Source organism: Candoia aspera, chromosome 4, assembly GCF_035149785.1.
Source record: "Candoia aspera isolate rCanAsp1 chromosome 4, rCanAsp1.hap2, whole genome shotgun sequence".
Taxonomy (NCBI): Eukaryota; Metazoa; Chordata; class Lepidosauria; order Squamata; family Boidae; genus Candoia; species Candoia aspera.
Genome location: NC_086156.1, coordinates 107,005,796 through 107,029,474, shown reverse-complemented (window position 1 = coordinate 107,029,474; position 23,679 = coordinate 107,005,796). Strand labels below are relative to the sequence as shown.

General features: G+C 37.9%; 1 protein-coding gene across 1 annotated transcript; it reads left to right on the top strand.

Annotated features, from left to right (window-relative positions):
* The first annotated feature begins 852 nt into the window (after positions 1–852).
* LOC134496937 (vomeronasal type-2 receptor 26-like) lies at positions 853–20,486 on the top strand. The gene is made up of 6 exons (XM_063302651.1): positions 853–977; positions 3,697–3,988; positions 4,237–5,082; positions 7,324–7,551; positions 8,338–8,464; positions 19,585–20,486. Exons 1-6 carry the CDS (start codon positions 853–855, stop codon positions 20,484–20,486), a joined length of 2,520 nt encoding a protein of 839 aa, XP_063158721.1.
* Positions 20,487–23,679: the final 3,193 nt, after the last annotated feature.

Here is a 23,679-nt window from a genome sequence, read left to right as displayed (position 1 = left end):
CAGGTTTTAAGATTAATAATCAGAAGATGAAGATGTTAACAAAAAAATATGGAAATAGAAGATCAGATACAACTGATGTAGAAAACTGGTTGCAAGCTTATTGGAAAACCATCAAGGGAAATGTAAAATTAAATCAAGAGAGCAACTAATGGCAGAAGGATATAGTTTTCAATGGTTTTCCCATTTACAGTTATCAGAAAGATTTAAATGAATAAAAAGACTTATTGTGTAGAGCAAAGTAAGGCAGAATTTGAAGTACAATTGTGTATTTTTAATGAACATGTAATTACTAAAATGTATAAACTTTTATTGCAATTTGAAACAGAGGAAGAACTGTTCATATGTTAAAGAATATATGATAAAGTGGGCTAAGAATTTTGGTTATAATATTCATATGGATCAATGGGAAAATGTGTGGTTAAAAGCACTGAAATTTATGTTATTATCTATCTATCTATCTATCTATCTATCTATCTATCTATCTATCTATCTAATAAAATGATGTATCGTTCATACAGGATGCCATATAAATTATCTAGAATGCATACAGACAGAAATGTATGTTGGAAATGTGAACAACATGAAGGGACATTTTATCATGCTTGGCAGACATGTAAAAAGCTAAACAATTTTGGATTCAAATGCATAAATTGATAGAGAGGATTTTAGAGATTAATATTCAATTGAAGCTAGAACTTTTCCTTTTAGGATTGATGGATGAACAGTTAGAAAAGAGTCATGGAAGGTCACTTCAATATATGATTACTGCAGCAAGATTATGGAGAAAGATATCAAGATTTGACCCTACCCACCATGGAAGAATGGTGGGTGAAATTGACAGAACTTGCTGAGATGGACAAATTGACTTCTTTGATTAGTGAAAGTTCATTACTGACATTCATCAAGGACTCGAAATCCCCTATGGACATTTTGCATGAGAAAGAAAATGATTTTTTGATTTATAGTTTTGATGATTGGTAAGAACAGGCTATAGAAGGAAGGGAATTATGATGAAATTGGAGAGAGTGGTTTGATTAGAATTGTATGTATAACTGTTGAGAAGGATATCAGAAGCCATTTCTTTATATATTTTTCATGCTTTCTGTCTTTTTATTTTCTTTTTCTTTTTTCTATCTTCTTTCCATTCTGTTTTTTTTTCCTCTTTTCTTTTTCACACTTTGCTATATTTTTCTTTTTTTTCTTTGAATGTATATCTTATCTATGAAAAATCTTTTAAAAATCTTTTTGAAAAATGTTCCCTGAAAGTATCGTATTAGCTGTGATCTCTTGAAATCAAACATTTCTAGCCTTCTATTCATTAAAAAAAAAATGGAAAATTAGAAAGTTTCTTCTCATTTTTTTTAAAACAACAGTAGGTGATATCCAAGCCTATGCTGACTGCTAGCTATCACCAAACTTACAGAAATTGTGGCCACGCTGATGATTTCTTACTGATTTTTGAAACATGTAAATACTAATGTCTCTGCAATAAGAACATTGTGCCACTATCACTTACTGCAAAATCAGTTTTTATACTGTATATTAGAAACTTTCAACAAAAAAAGGTGTCTACTTTGTGAAATCTCAAAAGCGATAAAGCCATTTTTTTTAAAGTACCTGGGATACTCATTTTTTTTTTTTTAAGAAAATCTATATCTGTTTGCTTTAAATGAGTACTTGAAGGATCTTTGACAAGGGGAGAGGAGGAAGAGGAGGAGGGGCCCAATATGTTGGTATGAACCTTCAGAACAAGCAATGTCAGATCAAAAAAGGCTTGGTGTGTACTTTCCATGGAAGTGCATAAACATGGTTATCCAGAATCATTTATGGAAAATAAGGGTGGACTGATTGTGTCAGAATAAGAAGGTGGTGAAATCTCCCCTGCTGCATGTAAACAACCCCAAAGCATGTGAAGGGCTACTTTGAAAAGATCTAAGAAGAACCATGGCCTAATCCATCATGATGATTCTTAAGTTCTTATATAGCAGTGGTAGCCTGAAAGTCATTGAAACTTGAGTTCACTATCACATTATTCTGCTTACCTGAAGAAATTCATTTTTTTTTAACGATGGGATAAAATTACTTGAATCTTTTCTATTTCCACAGGTAAGAAGAATAGGGTGTTACATAACTTCTGATGAAGTGGAAATGGTGCAGGGGACAAGAGCATTTTTGAGCAATCAGTAGTATCCCCCACCCCCCAAACTGGAAAGTGTGCTTGATCTGGAAAAAATGGGATCCATTTATAATATTTGAAAATTATGGTGCTGTTTCAACCAAGATACCCTTTGCAAACCAGCATATGGCTTATGTTGATTTTCAACTACTGAGTTACAGTTGAGCTTGATGGAATTTGACCTCATGGACAGGGGACATTACAACCCACCTTTTGCTCAGTGGGAATAAGACAAAGATAGCAGCAGCATAGTAAACACCATCATACGGGATTATTTGACTTAATTATCATCTTGATAGAGATTTTTCAAGTCCCTTCTCCAGCTCCCTGAAGGCTCTGTGAGTGAGATTCTATCAAAAATAAAAGATGCTTTATTTAAATATTTTCTGTGATCCTCAAAGCTGGAGATACAAGGACATTGTGCTTCGTCAACTCAGTGGACAAATGCTTGTTCTCTACTGCCGTGGCTTGCAGTTGATACTTTCCTCCAAAATTTGAGGCTATTCTGTCTTCTTTGAGGGAGATGGAAAATTGTTTTTGGAAAGGAAAAAAATCATTTGTGATTGTAATATTTTGGGTACTGATAATATGTTTGTTCCCTAAGAATGTATGCAAAGTTGTTTTTGCAAAATGCCATAGCAGTGAGCCAAGCATTATGCTTCATAAATATTATCAACCAGGAGAACTCATTATTGGTGGTATAGTTTCTCAGTACATTGCTGTTTCTGAGGAGGCCAAATTCACAAGACATCCCTTTCATGACATGTTCTCTGAATTCATGTAAGGAATTGAAACTTTGCAAGCCATGGCATGATACTATTCTGATGAAAATTGGGAAAAAAATAGTACTAGATTTTAGCTATTGCTACTGGCATATGGAGAACATCTGCTTTCCACAACATCTATAGATCTGTATCTAAATCATCTATAAATAGATGATTGCAAAAAGGCATGATACCTCATCTGCCTCCAATAGTATTAAGGACTACAGTAGTTGTTGATATGCTAATTGTTGTAGTTGTCATTAATTAATTATAAAAATATGGAGGTTGGAAGGAAGAAGAGGAAGAGGAAGGAAGGAAGACCACAGTGGTTTGTTATATTTTGTCTGTAATCTGAAGTAGTTTTGGTACCTTTGAGAATCATAAGTGGTTTCTACTTTTTAACATTTTCCAGTGAAATATAAATAGAAACAGTGTTCTTCCTGTCTCTCTCTGTCTCTGTCTCTGTCTCCCTCATGTTCTTCTGTGTGTGAGAGAGGAAGAGAGTGACATGAAGTTGTGGAGAGAGAAGGAGAAAGTATGTGCATATATGTTTAAGTTGTGTGGGGAAATGTATGAGCTGTTAACATTCACAGTACTGTATACGTTGTGCTGGGTCAAGGCAAAGAATCACTCTTCCTAGATGCCCCTCTGTGTTTAGTATGATGTTAGCAAACATATATTGTATTGAAATGAAGCAAATATTTCCTCTGAAGCAATTTAACTTTATGTATTTCTGATTTTTGAATTTCACTCTAGTTTACTGACTCAGGCTTACCAGCATGTCTTAGCCTTGGTGTTTGCTGTGAAGGAGATTAATGGAAACCACAAGATCTTAACCAATGTCACCCTAGGCTTCAATATCTACAACACTTACTTTAGTCCGCGATATACCTACGCAGCCACAATGGAACTGCTCTCTACACCAAGCAGATTCATCCCTAACTATCAATGTGACCTCCAGAACAATCTGGTAGCTGTTATTGGGGGACCGAGCTCTGATGAATTCCTGGACATAGCAAACATCTTGACCAGCTACAAAATTGCACAGGTAAGTGGCTTTCATGAAACAATAAGAGTTTTATAATAATATATAAAAAAAAGGATGCCTGGATATTTATATCTTCCACTCTTAATGTTTAGTAACATTTTTTTACCTGAGAACATCAGCTGGAATAGTACTGTGAATTGGATAATACTGTATATATAAGCACAAATTGACCATGAAACAATATTATGGGAGGGTGGCGGAGTGCGGGGTGACACTTTATTTGTCCTGCTTTCCTTCAAACATTTTAGCTTGGATATATCTCTGCTCCAGAGATGAAGACCCAAAATACTGTCTTCCACTCGATGTTCCCAAATGCAATTAATCAGCACAAGGGGATTCTTCATCTTCTACTGCATTTTGGGTGGACATGGATTGGTCTGTTATATCTTGATATTGGCAGACTGACAGAAATATTACTACAACAGGTGCAACCCATGTTTTCCAAAAGTGGTATCTGTTTTGATTTCATAAGAAAACTGTCTGATGGCTATCTCGACAAGATTGGTGAAGTAGCAGAAGGGATTCATGAAACAATACTTTTTCTCTTGACCCGTACGTCTAATACTGTGATTGTTCATGGTGAATTTCAAAGTATGCTATCTTTAAGGAATTTCCTCAAAATATCTGCATTTGAGGAACTGCCAGTATATTCTAAAGTCTGGATTATGACAGCAGAAGTTGATTTCATATCCATTCCCCTTCAAAGAAATTGGGACTTAAACTTCCTTCATGGATCTTTATCCTTGGCAATTAATTTCAATGATGTTCCTGGATTCCATCAATTCCTTCAAGAGAGGAACCCTGCTTTGGAGAAAGAAGATGGCTTCCTAAGAGAAGCCTGGCAACAGGTATTTGATTGCTTTTTCCCTAGTTTTACCAGTGACAATGTGAATGAGGATATTTGCACTGGGAAAGAGCAGCTAGAAACTCTCCCTATGACTGTGTTTGAAATGAGGATGACGGCTCATAGCTACAGTGTCTACAGTGCTGTCTATGCCATTGCACATGCTTTGCATGCCATGCAAACTATTGTGAACAATCAAAGGTCAACTGCAAATGGATGGAGACAGAAACTTCGTCAACAGTCATGGAAGGTAACTCTCTGAGTAAACTAATGGAGACATTGCAGCATTCTCTTCTTACAATCATAGAATCATAGGGCTGGAAGAGACCTTGAATATCCTCTAATCCAATTCCTTCTTCTTCCCCAATTTCTTTCCACAGAATTAACTGTATTGTGGAATACTGGAAATATCTAGTGAAAGTCAGATAAAAGTGGAAAGACTGTTCCTCTGTAAGAAAAAAAATGGCAATATCTATCTAACCTCATCACAGTTTCTCATTATAGTTTTTCTTTTTTTGTTGTTCTCCAGTTGATTGTTTTTTTTCTTTTTTTTTCTAAAAAAATCATTACTCTTATGATAATAGGGTAATCTTATCTACACTATCTTGTAAAATCCTATGTGTTGGGCTAATAATGTATAAAGCTCTTGCTTCTTTTATATTATTTATGCAGGTTTGTCTTTCAACTGCCCCTCTGTAGCTTGTTTCTTTCATTGTATAACACAGAAGGGAATGTGGAGTCAAACAAACAACCTCATTGTGCCATGAATCAGTTGTGGGATTGATTAGGGATTAGCCTGACTATTCTGTGAGTATTTGCTGACCTTCATTCTGAAAGATGAAACAACACAAAATAAATATGTTCCATTTGTTTCAGTCTCTCAGAATGAAAGACCAGCATTTCTTAGAAAAGAGGCTTCCTTAGTTTATTTTTAGATCATGTAACCAGTAAACTAGTTAACTGCTCTGAATCCCTTTTGTGTGCCACTTTTTTGGTTCAAGAGAAGATTTTAATATTACTTACAAGTAGAAATGGAATGCACTATTTATTGCGGGCATGCTGTTCTTCATCAGGACCATTGAGTATTTTCTGACTTGAGGAAGTAGATAGTATTAACTTAAACCAATTTTGGCTTTTCCTGTGAGCAAAGAAGAAAGGTAGAGCCCGGGTCTATGCAGGGGACTGTATTCTCTTAGTCAAGACTAGACTAACCCAACTTCTTTTCATGATATGATGACAGTAGCATATCAAGTCCAAGGTAAAGTGTCCTTTGATTTGAAGTTGATCCCTGATGATTTCATACTCATGTCCATGTAGTTTTCTTGACAACAGTCATGAAATTTCTTATTGTCTTTTTGGGGAAATAATTTTAAAGTTCCCACTCTACATGCTGCCATGAAACCTTCCAATGATCTTCACCGCAAGTAGTAAGCACATGTAATATTTTCAAGGTCATCCAGGTTGATATAGATCCTGCTTGAAACAGGTTTCTTCTTGCTTATATTTATGTTACATCAAACAAGGTTTGTTATGCTCCCCTGAAATTATGTGCCCATGTATGAAATGGAAATTCTTTATGGACGTGTTCATAGTTTCTTGGCAACAGTGCAGAGATGGTTTGCCATTTCTTTTTTGGGAACTTTTTTTTTTTCCAACTTTCCCTCTAAGCTATATCTGTTGCATGCTTGGTAGTGTTTAATCCAAATTATAAGAATGCCTGATCCTGTTATACCTTCAAGGAAGATCAGCTACTTGCAGCCATCTGATGAGATGAAATATTTATTTGGATAAATGTCAAATCCTAAAGATTACCTAATCCAACAGGCATTGTAAGAGGAGAACCATGTTTGTCTTTGCTGGCAAAAAGTAGGAGTCTGATAGGACCTTTTCCAACTAACACATTTTATTAAACGGAATAAACTTTTTAATTCTATTAAAAGGTATAAACTCCCAAAATTCACAAAATCTTTTAATAAAATTTGATGGTCAGAAAAGGCACTAACAGACTCTTTTTTTTTTTTTTTTTTTGCTAATCATATAAAGCTTTCCAGAGAAATGTGATGGGAATTCCATTGAAGAGTAAACCTTTTAAACATTGGATGGTATACATTCAGTATAACTTGACATGTTAAAAACAATAACATATTTTTAAAAGAAGACAGATAAATTCTTAGGGATGTTAATCCCCTATTTCCTATACCTTCAAATACTTGAATTAATTTAACAGCTACTTTTTCTCTTCTTCTCCTTCTTCTTTGCATTTATATATATATATATATATATATATATATATATATTTATATATATATATATATTTCTCCTTTCTCACTTGTATAATCATGGAAATCACAGCATGGTCTGACGTCACTGTGTTAATAAAGAAGCCTGTCTTCCCACCCTTAGGTGCTAATATGCATAACATATTAAATACTAAAAATAAACTGCAGTACAAAGGAATATATTAAATAGTTCCTGTCTTACTCCCATTTAGATGCATCGCTTTCTTAGACACGTCTCTTTTAATGACAGCAGTGGAAAATCTATTTCTTTTGACCAAAATGGTGATTTAGTAGGAGGATTTGATATTATCAACTGGGTCACATTCTCAAATCAGTCTTTTCTTAGAGTCAAAATTGGAAGGATAGAGCCACAGAAACCCTCAGACCAACTGTTGACTATTTCCGAAAAGAACGTTGTCTGGCCAACCCAGTTTGGACAGGTAGACATCCATGTTGTTTTAAGAACTCTTTATTTTCTTATCTAAAGTTCAAGGAGCTTCAATGTTCAGCTTACAAAATTGAATACTTTTGATAAACAAAACTGTCATAGTTTCTACATCTGTCATTTAGAATTCTTTTCCCCAAATATTCTTCTGATATCTGTCTGTCTGTCTGTCTGTCTATCTATCTTACAACTTCAACTGGACAGTATTTCATGAAAGAACCTGCTATCACTGAATAGCTGAAGAATTCTGACAACAACACTGATTGCATTTTGAGGTTGTGGGCCATTATTTGAATATCAATAAAGAACAAAAGTGGCTTGATCACTTCTCCACTTTTAGCTTATTGCTGTCTCTCATTTAGTAGTATAAATTAGTAATTTCCCAGAAAAGAATTTGGGGTAGTTTTCTCTCTAATAACAATGTGTATGATCTGGAAGATTCATCCTACATTCTCTGAAACTTGGTTCAATACGACTGAGGAGTCTAGAAGATCAAGTCCATTAATGGAATAGTTCCTCTGTCTGAGGTCTCCTTGTATCTTTCTAGAGTCCTCAATCTCAGTGAGATTGGAGGGAAGGTGTGGCTTCTTCCAATTTCGAGCCTTATTGCAAAAATGTAAGTTGCATGCACAGATGGCAAGAACAGGTGGTGGGTCTGCTTTATTCTAGTCTGTTCCCTTAGACCAAAAGTAGGAATCTTCTTCACTCATCATGAACCCTGACTGATCCCTTTTCTAATTTTCTGCATATTTAATTCAATGCTTCTTCCATATATGGACAGGTACAGCCCATTTCGTTGTGTAATGAGAAATGCCGTTCAGGTTATAGAAAGAGCAAGAAGGAAGGAGAGTCTTTTTGCTGCTATGATTGTACTCCATGTTCAGAAGGGAAGATTTCAAACCAGACAGGTAAAAAGACTGATCAGAATATGGGGTACATTTTGACACCAGGTTCTAACTTTAGTATCTATACTAAAGTTCTCATATCTGTTTGTAACCTTCAATTGGGTGAAATGGTGCATCATAAGGCAACAATTTTTCAACCGAGGTACCTCAAATTGGCTAACTTACAGAATGTGTTTACAGAACGCACGGAAAATCCCATCCCAAAATTTGGCATAGTTGTGACCGCTTTAGCCTCGCTGCACTGCTACCACTTCAATGCCACTGCAGTGCTGCAGTCAGCCATGGTCACATGATCATCATTTCCAATGTTCTCTGACAGCTTCCCATAAGTCAATGGGGAAGCTGGCAGGAAGTCTAAACTAAATTGTGATTGCTGATGTGCCCTGCCAGCTTCTCACGAGCAAAGTCAGTGAGGAAGCTGGGAGGAAGTTACAAGTCCAAGGCCAGCAGGCAGGTAAGTGGCTGCTGCTGGGTGGGGAGGAAGGAAACAGGTATGCAAGAAGTGCTGTGAAGGTCAGGGAAGGTGTGTGATGGTGCAGTGCATGTTGCTGGTTGTGGAGGGTACGTGGAGACATGGCATTCGTCAGGGAGGGTGCATGAGGGTATGTGAGTAGCTGGTTTGGAACAGTGTCTTGGGCCTGGGGAGGATGCACAGGTGAGGGAGGGAGGGAGGGAGGGAGGGAGGGAAGGAAGGAAGGAAGGAAGGAAGGAAGGAAGGAAGGAAGGAAGGAAGGAAGGTTTCTGATGCTCCCTGCCAGCTTCCCACAAGGAAACTCAGTGGGGAAGCTGGCAGGAAATTTGAAGAAGTTCCCATTCCCACTACATTTTTGCCTGCCTGTGGTCATTCTGTTTCTCTGTTTAGGTAAGGAAATATCTCTGAAATGATGACCCAATGGATCATGGGTTATCTAGTTTTATATACAGTCTCCCTTCCATTTACTTAAACTCTGAGACCATAGAAATATATATGCCTTCCTACAACAATTAGAATTTGGATAGCTCCTAATGCTAATGCAGTATTTATAGTCATCCAAAGTACAGTCTCTCCCTCTCTCTCTCTCTCTCTCTCTCTCTTTTGTTAAGCTTTGTTACATTTTCAAGATAAAAAGATAGAAGCAAACAAAAAGTAATGGTTAAGATAGAATTTTTTTTTTTAAGAATAGTGTAGAAAAAAGGAGAAAGAACCAAATCAAAAATGCAGAAAAAGAAAAAGAAATACAGAAAAAGAATGACTCCAAATTTCTTTGCAGCAGATATAAGTATCCATTTACATTAAACTCTTATTCTAAGTTTACAGCATAGCTTTCATTATTACTATTGTCTATTATTATTTCTAATAATCAAATCCATATATAATGATTTCATATTTTTTTCTGTTTCATGCAAAAAGTCCAAAAGGGGCTTCCAAGTAGCATTAAAATTATTCAATGCATTTTCTCTAATCAGAGCTATCAATTGTGCCATCTCAGCCAACTCCATCAAATTCACCATCCATTCTTCCACTGGAGGCAATGTCGAATCTTTCCACCTTTGTGCATATAAAAACGTTGCTGATGTTATCAACTATGAAAACAAAATTCCATGGGTTCTTTCCAAATGTTTACATATCAGTTTCAAAATTGAAATCTATGGGTTCAACTGTATAGTAATCTTTAAGAGCTTCTGAATTAAAAAATGTATTTGATCTCAATTTTTTTCAGCTTTTTTGTGTGTCCGCCAAAGGTGATAGAAAGTCCCCTCTTGTTGTTCACATTTCCAACATGCATTCAAAGTACCTTTGTACATTTTAGACAGTTTATCTGGTGACAAATACCAATGGTACATCATTTTATCAAAATTCTCTTTACCATTATAACACAATGTAAATTTCAATCCTTTCATCCAATATTCTCCCATTGTTCTATTTGTATATTATATCCAAAGTGTTTAACCCATTTTATCATACAGTCTTTAACTTATTCATCTTCTGTTTCTAATGTCAATAAAAGTTTGTACAACTTAGCAATAACATGTTCATCATTTGTACAGAGTTCAAATTCATTTTTACCAACTTCAAAGTAAAAACTATTTTTATCTACTTTAAATCTTTCTAATACTTGAATATATGAAACCCATTGACAAATATAACCTTCTGATATCAAATCCTCTCTTGGTTTTATCTTGAAGTCCTTCTGAGGGGGGGGGGGCAATATTTCACCATAAGTTAACCACTATGCTTAGTTATCATTTCTCTTCTGTGAAATGCTTCCTGCAGTGACAAACATGAACAAATTTTTGGAGACAACCTAGCATTATATCTGTTCCTCACGCTCAATATGGCACATCTAATAAAACAATATTTAAAATCCACATTAACCTAACTTTATCATATCATAAATAGCCATGCCACCCAAATCTCAAATTGTGCCCTTCTAATTCCAATAACAACCTATTTCTCAAAGTCAACCAACCTTTCGTCCATACTAAGCAACAAGCTGCAAAGTACAATTTCAAATCTGGTAAATCTAAACCTCCTCTTTCTTTAGCATCTTGTAATACTTTATTGTTGTTTATTCGTTCAGTCGCTTCAAACTCTTTGTGACTTCATGCACCAGCCCATGCCAGAGCTTCCTGTCAGTCGTCAACACCCCCAGCATCCCCAGGGATGAGTCCATCACCTCTAGAATATCATCCATCCATCTTGCCCTTGGTCAGCTCCTGTTCTTTTTGCCTTCCACTCTCCCTAGCATCAGCATCTTCTCCAGGGTGTCCTGTCTTCTCATTATGTGGCCAAACTATTTCAGTTTTGCCTTTAATATCATTCCCTCAACTGAGCAGTCTGGCATTATTTACTGGAGGATGGACTGGTTTGATCTTCTTGCAGTCCAAGGCACTCTCAGAATTTTCCTCCAACACCACAGTTCAAAAGCATCGATCTTCCTTCGCTCAGCCTTCCTTATGGTCCAGCTCTCGCAGCCATATGTTACTACGGGGAACACCATTGATTTAACTATGCGGGCCTTTGTTGTCAGTGTGATGTCTCTGCTCTTAAATATTTTATCAAGATTCGTCATTGCACTTCTCCCAAGGATTAAACGTCTTCTGATTTCCTGACTGCAGTCAGCATCTGCAGTAATCTTCGCACCTAGAAATACAAAGTCTTTCACTGCTTCTACATTTTCTCCCTCTATTTGCCAGTTATCAATCAAGCTGGTTGAAATAATCTTGGTTTTTCTGAGGTTTAGCTGCAAGCCAGCTTTTGCACTTTCTTCTTTCACCTTCATCATAAGGCTCCTCAGTTCCTCTTCGCTTTCAGCCATCAAAGTGGTATCATCTGCATATCTGAGATTGTTAATGTTTCTTCCAGAGATTTTATCCCCAACCTTGGATTCCTCAAGCCCAACATGTCACATGATATGTTCTGCGTACAAGTTGAATAGGTAGGGTGAGAGTATACAGCCCTGCCGTACTCCTTTCCCAATCTTAAACCAGTGTGTTGTTCTGTGGTCTGTTCTTACTGTTGCTACTTCGTCGTTTTACAGATTCTTCAGAAGGCAGACAAGATGAACTGGTATCCCCATACCACTAAGAACTTGCTAAAATTTGTTATGGACCACACAGTCAAAGGCTTTAGATTAGTCAATAAAACAGAAATAGATGTTTTTCTGAAACTCCCTGGCTTTTCCCATTATCCAGCAGATATTGGCAATTTGGTCTCTAGTTCCTCTGCCTTTTCTAAACCCAGCTTGTACTTCTCGCTCCATGAATTGCTGAAGTCTACCTTGCAGGATCTTGAGCATTGCCATACTGGCATTTGAAATGAGTGCCACTGTTCAATAGTTTGAACATTCTTTAGTGTTTCCCTTTTTTGGTATGGGGATATAAGTTGATTTTTTTTCCAATCTGATGGCCATTCTTGTTTTTTCCAAATTTGCTGGCATATAGCATGCATTACCTTGACAGCATCATATTGCAAGATTTTGGACAGTCCAGCTGGGATGATGTCATCTCCTGCTGCCTTGTTATTAGCAACACGTCTTAAGGCCTATTCGACCTCACTTGTCAGGATGTCTGACTCTAGCTCACTGACCACACCATGAGAGCTATCCCCGATATTGTTATCCTTTCTATACAGGTCTTCTGTATATTCTTGCCACATTTTGTTGATCTCTCCTTCTTCTCTTAGGTCCTTGCCATCTTTGTTTTTGAATATACCCATTTTTGCCTGGAATTTACTTCCGATGTTTCTAATTTTCTGGAAGAGGTCCCTTGTCCTTCCTATTCTATTGTCTTCTTCCACTTCTGCGCATTGCTTGTTTAAAAAATAATTCCTTATCTCTTCTGGCTAACCTCTGGAATTTTGCATTTAATTGGGCATATCTCCCCCTATCACTGTCGCCTTTTGCTTTCCTTCTTTCTTGGGCTACTTCTAGTGTCTCAGCAGACAGCCATTTTGCCTTCTTGGTTTTCTCTTTCTTTGGGATGTATTTTGTTGATCCCTCCTGAACAATGTTGCAAACTTCTGTCCATAGTTCCTCCAGGACCCTATCTACTAAGTCCAGTCCCTTAAGTCTATTCTTCACCTCCACTGCATATTCCTTAGGGATATTAGTGAGCTCATATCTAGCTGATCTGTGGGTCTTCCCTAATCTCTTTAGTCTGATCCTAAATTGTGCAAGAAGAAGTTTGTGTTCTGAACTAGTCTGCTCCAGTTTTTGTTTTTACCCACTGTATAGATGTCCGCCAGCATTGGCTGCAAAGGATGCAGTCAATCTGATTTCGGTGTTGTCCATCTGGTGAAGTCCATGTATAAAGCTGTCTCTTAGGTTGCTGGAAGAGAGTGTTTGTTATGCAGAGTGAGTTGTCTTGGCAAAATTCTATCAGACTATGTCCTGCTTCGTTTTGTTGTCCCAGGCCATGCTTACCTGTAATTCGAGGTTTCATTTGACTGCCCACCTTAGCATTCCAGTCTCCTGTGATGAAAATAACATCTCTTTTAGGCGTGTTGTCCAGTAGGTGCTGCAGATCCTCATAGAACTGCTCTACTTCAGCTTCTTCAGCATCTGTGGTTGGGGCGTATATTTGCATCATTGTGATGTTAGATGGCTTGCTCTGAATTCAAATTGAGATCATTCTATCATTTTTTTGGATTGTATCGAAGCACTGCTTTAGCCACTTTAATATTAATTATGAAGGCTACTCCATTTCTTCTGTGGTCCTCTTTTCCATAGTAGTAGATCTGGTGGTCATTTGATGTGAAGTGGCCCATTCCAGTCCATTTCAGTTCACTGACGCCCAGAATGTCTATCTTTAATCTTGACATCTCACCAATAACCACATCCAATTTGCCCTGGCTCATAGATCTTACATTCCAGGATCCAATGGTGTGTTGATCCTTAGAACATTGGATTCGCCGTTCACCACCAGCACCGTCGGCCGCTAGCCGTCCTTTCGGCTTTGAGCTAGCTGCGTCATCACGTCTGGGGCTAGTTGAACTCATCCTTTGTTCCTCCCCAGTAGCATTTTGACCATCTTCCGACCTGGGGGTCTCATCTCCCAATGGTATACCGACATATCTCTGGTTGTACTGATCCATTTAGTTTTCACGGCAAGAATACTGGGGTGGGTTGCCATTACCTTCCCCAGGGATCGCATTTAGTCTGACCTCTCTGTCATGACCTTCCCGTCTTGGGTGGCCCTTCACGGTTTAGCTCATGGCATCATTTAGGTGCTCAAGCTCCAGCACCTTGGCAAGGTAATGATCCTTTGCTGAATACTTTGTTGTTGTTTATTCGTTTAGTCGCTTCCGACTCTTCGTGACTTCATGGACCAGCCCACGCCAGAGCTTCCTGTCGGTCGTCAACACCCCCAGCTCCCCCAGGGACAAGTCCGTCACCTCTAGAATATCATCCATCCACCTTGCCCTTGGTCGGCCCCTCTTCCTTTTGCCTTCCACTCTCCCTAGCATCAGCATCTTCTCCAGCGTGTCCTGTCTTCTCATTATGTGGCCAAAGTATTTCAGTTTGGCCTTTAATATCATTCCCTCAAGTGAGCAGTCTGGCTTTATTTCCTGGAGGATGGACTGGTTTGATCTTCTTGCAGTCCAAGGCACTCTCAGAATTTTCCTCCAACACCACAGTTCAAAAGCATCTATCTTCCTTCGCTCAGCCTTCCTTATGGTCCAGCTCTCGCAGCCATATGTTACTACGGGGAACACCATTGCTTTAACTATGCGGACCTTTGTTGTCAGTGTGATGTCTCTGCTCTTAACTATTTTATCGAGATTTGTCATTGCTCTTCTTCCAAGGATTAAGCGTCTTCTGATTTCCTGACTGCAGTCAGCATCTGCAGTAATCTTCGCACCTAGGAATACAAAGTCTTTCACTGCTTCTACATTTTCTCCCTCTATTTGCCAGTTATCAATCAAGCTGGTTGCCATAATCTTGGTTTTTTTGAGGTTTAGCTGCAAACCAGCTTTTGCACTTTCTTCTTTCACCTTCATCATAAGGCTCCTCAGTTCCTCTTCGCTTTCAGCCATCAAAGTGGTATCATCTGCATATCTGAGATTGTTAATGTTTCTTCCAGAGATTTTAACTCCAGCCTTGGATTCCTCAAGGCCAGCTTGTCGCATGATGTGTTCTGCGTACAAGTTGAATAGGTAGGGTGAGAGGATACAGCCCTGCCGTACTCCTTTCCCAATCTTAAACCAGTCTGTTGTTCCGTGGTCTGTTCTTACTGTTGCTACTTGGTCGTTATACAGATTCTTCAGGAGGCAGACAAGATGACTTGGTATCCCCATACCACTAAGAACTTGCCACAATTTGTTATGGTCCACACAGTCAAAGGCTTTAGAATAGTCAATAAAACAGAAATAGATGTTTTTCTGAAACTCCCTGGCTTTTTCCATTATCCAGCGGATATTGGCAATTTGGTCTCTAGTTCCTCTGCCTTTTCTAAACCCAGCTTGTACATCTGGCAATTCTCGCTCCATGAACTGCTGAAGTCTACCTTGCAGGATCTTGAGCATTACCTTACTGGCATGTGAAATGAGTGCCACTGTTCGATAGTTTGAACATTCTTTAGTGTTTCCCTTTTTTGGTATGGGGATATAAGTTGATTTTTTCCAGTCTGATGGCCATTCTTGTGTTTTCCAAATTTGCTGGCATATAGCATGCATTACCTTGACAGCATCATCTTGCAAGATTTTGAACAGTTCAGCTGGGATGCCGTCGTCTCCTGTTGCCTTGTTATTAGCAATGCTTCTTAAGGCCCATTCAACCTCACTCTTCAGGATGTCTGGCTCTAGCTCACTGACCACACCGTCAAAGCTATCCCCGATATTGTTATCCTTCCTATACAGGTCTTCTGTATATTCTTGCCACCTTTTCTTGATCTCTTCTTCTTCTGTTAGGTCCTTGCCATCTTTGTTTTTGATCATACCCATTTTTGCCTGGAATTTACCTCCGATGTTTCTAATTTTCTGGAAGAGGTCTCTTGTCCTTCCTATTCTATTGTCTTCTTCCACTTCCGCGCATTGCTTGTTTAAAAATAATTCCTTATCTCTTCTGGCTAACCTCTGGAATTTTGCATTTAATTGGGCATATCTCCCCCTATCACTGTTGCCTTTTGCTTTCCTTCTTTCTTGGGCTACTTCTAGTGTCTCAGCAGACAGCCATTTTGCCTTCTTGGTTTTCTCTTTCTTTGGGATGTATTTTGTTGCTGCCTCCTGAACAATGCTGCCAACTTCTGTCCAGAGTTCTTCCGGGACCCTATCTACTAAGTCCAGTCCCTTAAATCTATTCTTCACCTCCACTGCATATTCCTTAGGGATATTAGTGAGCTCATATCTAGCTGATCTGTGGGTCTTCCCTAATCTCTTTAGTCTGATCCTAAATTGTGCAAGAAGAAGTTCGTGATCTGAACTACAGTCAGCTCCAGGCCTTGTTTTTACCGACTGTACAGATGTCCGCCACCTTTGGCTGCAAAGGATGTAATCAATCTGATTTCGGTGTTGTCCATCTGGTGAAGTCCATGTATAAAGCCGTCTCTTAGGTTGTTGGAAGAGAGTGTTTGTTATGCAGAGTGAATTGTCTTGGCAAAATTCTATCAGCCTATGTCCTGCTTCATTTTGTTCTCCCAGGCCATACTTACCTGTAATTCGAGGTGTCATTTGACTGCCCACCTTAGCATTCCAGTCTCCTGTGATGAAAATAACATCTCTTTTAGGCGTGTTGTCCAGTAGGTGCTGCAGATCCTCATAGAACTGCTCTACTTCAGCTTCTTCAGCATTTGTGGTTGGGGCGTATATTTGGATCACTGTGATGTTAGATGGCTTGCCCTGAATTCGAATTGAGATCATTCTGTCATTTTTTGGGTTGTATCCAAGCACTGCTTTAGCCACTTTACTATTAATTATGAAGGCTACTCCATTTCTTCTGTGGTCCTCTTGTCCACAGTAGTAGATCTGGTGGTCATTTGATGTGAAGTGGCCCATTCCAGTCCATTTCAGTTCACTGACGCCCAGAATGTCTATCTTTAATCTTGACATCTCACCAATAACCACATCCAATTTGCCCTGGCTCATAGATCTTACATTCCAGGTTCCAATGGTGTGTTGATCCTTAGAACATCGGATTCGCCGTTCACCACCAGCACCGTCGGCCGCTAGCCGTCCTTTCGGCTTTGAGCTAGCTGCGTCATCACGTCTGGGGCTAGTTGAGCTCATCCTCTGTTCCTCCCCAGTAGCATTTTGACCATCTTCCGACCTGGGGGTCTCATCTCCCAATGGTATACCGACATATCTCTGGTTGTACTGATCCATTTAGTTTTCACGGCAAGAATATTGGGGTGGGTTGCCATTACCTTCCCCAGGGATCGCATTTAGTCTGTCCTCTCTGTCATGACCTTCCCATCTTGGGTGGCCCTTCACGGTTTAGCTCATGGCATCATTTAGGTGCTCAAGCTCCAGCACCTTGGCAAGGTAATGATCCTTTGCTGAATACTTTGTACTTAACTCATTTTTTTTACCTTGCTATTTAGAATATCTTTCTGCCATTTAAATGCTATATTAGTTCTCAAAACCGGTATTGTCTGAAACAAAAATAACATTCTAGGTAAAACATTCTTCTTAATCTTAGAAATTCTTCCCAACAGTGACCGTTGCAGTTTTTGCCATCTTAACATATATTTTTTAAACTTCATTCCTTATCTTGACATAGTTATTTTAAAACAACATACAATTGATACTTGTCAGGGTAACACCCAAATATTTGACCTTTTTCTCAGTCTCACCCAAACAAAATCTGTTTTGTTCACCAGTTCTCCCTGATCTTGTGTCTTCATGTTTTTATTAGAATCTTTGTATTTTGTTTGTTAATCTTAAAACCAACTAGTGCACCAAATTCACTTTATTTTGAAGAGGTTGTAAAATGTCATCCTCAAAACATTTATAATAGGAACTTGGTAATTCATCTGGTCCTGGTACTTTTCTTGGTTTAATCCAAAGTACAATGTCCAGGAGGGGGTTTCCAAGATCTGTGGCTATGTATGTCTGGTGAGTCCAAAACAAGTCAAAACCAGTCATGTACTGCTTCCTGATGACATCAGGTTGTAAAGAAATGCTCACTTTTCTTAAAAACTGTCCCAGAAATTAGCATTAGCACTGGAAATGAAAGTCTCAATGTACAAAATCTCCCTTTCTATTCTCCTCCAAAAAAAAAAAAAAAAAAGAGGAAAAAATACAAATCATGTTTCTTAGTTATTCTACTCAATACTAGATGAGCACTCTTGACTCTCTCTCTCTCTGTGTATATACATGTGCATATTTTTGAGTCACACTTGGCATCTCCATGGACAAGACTATGCAGTTTACTTGGCAACATTTTGAGAAGTTGTTTGCCATTCTGTTCTTCCCAGGGCTGTGAGAGAGTAACTGGGCCACATTCCATCAAACTGGTGTTTACTTTGTAATTAGTTGTGAGTACAACCTTGGGACCCAGTCTAGACCAGGGTTTCTCAACTAGGTTTCCGCAGAACTCTAGGGTTTCACAAGAGGTCACTAGGCATTCCTTGGGAAATCACAATTCATTGAAAAAAAAATTTCAAATTTGCAACTTCACATTAAAGAGGTATATTTCACTGTTTATTTTTAGTTTAAAAACTAAATACTGTGAATACTGATATACTGTCCTACACATGAAACAAATATAATAATTTTGTAACTCTGGCCTACATTTGAGCCTGAATCTGCAGGCTTCCGTGATGCTTGAAAAATATTTCAAGGCTTCCTTCAGCATCAAAAGGCTGGTCTAGACAATGTCTGATAAGAGATATCTGAGTCCAAAGGAGAGATAAGGGTGGATAAAGGGTCTCAGAAGGGACCCTGCCTAGGTCTCAGGAAAGAAAAGATGGGGGGAGGGAGTTCTTTCAGACTTGCAAAATTCTGTTACTGTTGTTTTGGTTTCCTGTCTGGACTACCTTGAAAGGCTGACATGTTCTAAGGTAACACCTTAACCACTAGACCAAACTGGCTTGCTGCTAATCATAATCATGATCCAGAAACAGGCAATACTTTGATTTTATTTGTAGGAAAATCCAGTTGTTCAGCAAGAGAGCACTCCTTTTTATTTTTTTTATTATTATAGCTTTTAAACGCATTATCTCAGGAGCAGCTGGACAACAATGGGAAGAAATGTAGTGAATTAGCCTCCATTGATTTTCCATAGAGAGCAACATTTCTACTACCAATATACTGTAAATAGAAGAGAGGGAGACATAGATATAAAAATGTGAACTATTTTTGCCAAATGCCCTATAATCTTTATCTGAATGAGATTTTGTCGCAGATGGTAAGTTAATTATTGCATTTCACCAACTGGCTGGTGATTAGAAAAACAAACCTCACCTGAATGTAACTAAAGGCAAATTTCTCATTAGGGAAAAAAAAAAAAGTTTGCATACATTCTTCCCTGCATGTGTTTGTTTTACCAACATATCTGACAAATATGTGTTGTACTGTATAAAAACACAGAGAAGAGAAAAACAAATGGAAGTGCAGTTAACACATCTATTTTATATTCTTAATGGGGGGAATATACATAAATGCCAAAATTATCTTGATTTAATATACACTTTTGCTTTTTCAGACATGGATGATTGCTTTCAGTGCCGAGATGATCATTATCCAAATAAAGACCATGATTTATGCATTCCCAAATATATCATTTACCTCTCTTATGAAGAAAATTTGGGGACCGGCTTGGCCACAGTGGCTCTTGTGCTTTCCTTCACCACAATTTCTGTGCTAGGAATCTTCAGGAAGTACCACGACACTCCTATTGTCAAGGCCAACAACCGCAGCCTCTCCTACACCCTCCTTACCTCCCTCCTGCTCTCCTTCCTTTGTTCTCTGCTTTTCATTGGACGACCCATGAAGGTGACCTGCCTCCTTCGACAAACTGCTTTTGGGATCATCTTCTCAGTGGCTGTTTCTTGTATGTTGGCCAAAACTATCACAGTGGTTCTTGCATTCATGGCCACCAAACCAGGATCAAATATGAGGAAATGGGTTGGAAAACAATTAGCCCTTTCTGTTGTTTTCTCCTGTTCCCTTGTACAAACTATTCTTTGTCTAATCTGGCTTTCTACCTCTCCCCCTTTCCCAGACACTGACATGAACTCTCTAAACAGTGAAATAATTTTGCAATGTAATGAAGGATCTGTTATGATGCTTTATTGTATCTTGAGCTTCATGGGCTTTTTGGCTGCTGTTAGTTTTGTTGTAGCTTTCCTAGCCAGAAAGTTACCAGATACTTTCCAGGAAACCAAATCTATTACTTTCAGCATGCTGATCTTTTGCAATGTCTGGTTGTCCTTCATACCTGCCTACATGAGTAGTAAAGGAAAATACATGGTGGCTGTGGAGATCTTTGCCATCTTGGCCTCTAGTGGAGGACTACTGGTTTGTGTCTTTTTCCCAAAATGTTATATTATTGTGTTGAGGCCTGCCTTTAATAGAAAAGAGCATCTGATAAAAAGAATCAATTAAATTGTATTCTTCATGATTACTTTATGTCATGAAGCACACTACTATTTTCTTTAACATCTACAATACAAATTTAAGATGTACTTTTATTTGCAGATATTCAATGTAAACATGTCTTTGAAATGTATAAGAAACAACTATTAGTAATAAAGGGGCTAATGGGCTCCCAAAACAAATTTTAAAAAGTCCCTGGGATTTTAATATTTTATCCATGTTTCTATAATACAGAAAAGTCAGCAATCTTCCTTATTTCCTATGGTAGAGAAAGAGAGATTTTTTTTTTCTTTTTTCATGTTTGTATATATGCTGACTGGATTATACAAGAATGTTAAAAAAAATAACATAAAGTTGGTTTGTGTGGGTATTCTGTACTTTTCAAACACAAGAAGAGACACAGATTTTTTTTTCCTTTTTACTTCTGAGATCTTAAATTTCGCTGTTCTTGTTTTGCTTTTCATTTTTTCAATATCACACTGAAATGAACTGAAGTTCGTTCAGATATGTCGATTCCAGTTGCATTTCAGAGATCCTAGAATTGAGTATGTAATTATCTCTGACTAGTAATCAAATTAACTATTGGGGCTTACATTTTTCTCAATCCTAAAGGGAAATCTGGAGTCAGCTTGAAACTCTTCGAAGCAAGACTGTTTATCTCTGTCATGTAAAACTGTGTGTGTATAGTGTGTATGTGGGTATATATGTATGCATATACATATATATGTATGTATATGTATATATGCATTCTTGGCAGACTAACTGATTGCTGTTTTTGACTCTAAGGTCCTCCCTGCTTCAGATAAGCTGAGTGATGACTGGGCACAAAGGCATTTAAATCAAAATGTCAAATTATGATTGAACTGTGGGCCAAAAGAGGATTTTTAAGAAAGATGACAGGATTTGCCATGTTATTACTTGTGTTCTTCCCAAATGCAGACTGCAAAGTTTCTGTTAGTAAATGCTCCATCACGGAAACTCTTCTTATTCAGCACAAGTATTATCAGCCAGGAGATATTCTTATTGCTGGACTGGTTTTTCATCTTTACATCATTTCTAATGCAATCACCTTTTTGAAATATCCTTCCCAAGACTTGGCCAATGAGTTCATGTATGGATTTTTTTAAAAAAATTCTATCTTATACTTGAACAGATAATATTCTCATGCTGGGATGGGCCCTGTATTGGTTTTAGATAGGAAATGATCAGCAGAACATCTTTCTTTTTCCTGAACAGGTAGTGTGTTCTCTTCCTCCCCTTCTCAATAGTCCACCTTCTTTACTTACTTCATTGTGAAGTAAATATCAGTGGCTGAAATTGGACTGGTATTTGGGAAACATTGGCTTTCAGGTATTTCAGAGTGGCATAGGTACAACGCTGGTTATTTTATGGCTTGATTTATGGCTTAATGTTACATGTAAAACAGGTATTATGACTTGTTCAGCCACCATCACCCCCAGCTATAGGGTCAGTTCAAATTACTGATTGATAAGAAAAGTAGGCTAAAATAGTAGTAGGGAAAAGTTGAAATTCAGGGTATTTGGAAATGCTATTTCCAAGCATACAATTCAGGTATAATTCTCAGCATCTCATGTAAGAGTAGGGAAGTCTCCCATTATTCAGGGCAAGAAATATTTGATGGTCTAATGTAATAGTAAATTATTACTGTCAATTATAAGGAATTTTCCTATATTCCCTCAATAAAACCAGATTTGAAGATTACTGGAGTATAGTACACAGACAATTTCCAAAGTGCTTGGCTTAGGGTTCAGAAAGGTCAAGATGTGGATGTATGTCTTCATTGTGGAACCATGAAACTTACTTGAATACAGTACCCAACCAACACTGTCTGATTTTGAAAAGGTAAACAGGGATGGACCTTGCTAGAACTAGAATCAGAGGTCACTATGAAATCCCAGCACTGTAGAACAGAATAGAAAGTGGGGAAATCTCATGTTTTACCTTGTCTTTACCTGGAAAAAAAATAGTAAAACTAATAAAAAATATGTTTCAGTTTGAATTTGACACAGTCTTTAATTCTTATTGAAGGATATTACTGACTCACACTTATCAGCACATCCTGTCTTTGGTATTTGCTACCAATGAGATAAATGAAAATTCAGGGATTTTACCCAATGTCTCCCTGGGCTTCCGTATATATAATAGTTATTTCATGGAATTCTGGACCTCTCTTGCCTCAACTGAACTTCTTTCTACGTGGGAAAAATTCATTCCTAACTACAAGTGTGATGCCCCAAATAATCCGCTTGCTGTTATTGCAGGACCTAATGTCAACACGTATCTTCCCATGGCAACCACCCTGTCTATCTGTAAGATTTTACAGGTATGAAAGGCAGATAAAGAAAAAGAGTTAAATAGGTACTTCATAATTCTCTTGTCTTCCAGAAAGGGCTTTGCCGTTTGTTCCTTTTTTGAAAAAGCAAACTAGCTTCGTGCACACAGAAGAAAGAAAGAAAAATCCTGATGATTCATTTATATGACAGAAATAAAAGAATACATAGATATTCCTTTATCGATGAGTAAAATCATAAGTATAAGAGTAAAAAAAAAAGTCACTCTTCTTACAGGCAATGTTAAACAGCTAGAGGCTGTATCACTGCATACACATTTCTGTTGGGATGTAAGTTTTATCTCCTTTTTTATTTTTTTATTTTAGCTCACATATGGCTCTGCTCCACTACAAACTACTAAAATTCAGACCACGTTCTTGTACTCGATGTTCCCTGATTGGTCTCTTCAATATATAGAGATTATCCAGTTACTATTGTTTTTCAAATGGACATGGATCCGGGCACTTTATCTGGATGATGACAATGGAGATGAATTTGCACAGCTTGTGCTTCCCACATTTCTTGAGAACGGCATTTGCTTTGATTACATTAAAAAGTTCCCTCAAGTAAGTTTTTTCCAATGATATTGGCAGCATCATGGTAGAAGGGTTTACAACATTTGCTTTTGTACTGGAAAGTTCTGCCAATGTTGTGATCATAAATGGTGAAATTCAGACCATGATGGTTATGAGAACATTGCTCTATTTCACAGAAAATGAGCGTACATCTGTTATGAAAAAGGTCTGGGTAACCTCAGCCCAGATAGATATCACATCGCTTCCTTTCCAACGAACCTGGGACATGGACTTTATCAATGGTGCTCTATCACTTGCAGTTCACTCTAATGAGGT

What these genes read in the sequence shown, in the direction of transcription:
- LOC134496937 (XM_063302651.1), top strand. Translation starts at nt 853, where the DNA reads ATGGACAAATTGACTTCTTTGATTAGTGAAAGTTCATTACTGACATTC. An exon ending in CCAGCTACAAAATTGCACAG is followed by an intron (nt 3,989 to 4,236) that starts GTAAGTGGCTTT and finishes CAAACATTTTAG; the next exon opens with CTTGGATATATCTCTGCTCC. An exon ending in GAAGATTTCAAACCAGACAG is followed by an intron (nt 8,465 to 19,584) that starts GTAAAAAGACTG and finishes TTGCTTTTTCAG; the next exon opens with ACATGGATGATTGCTTTCAG.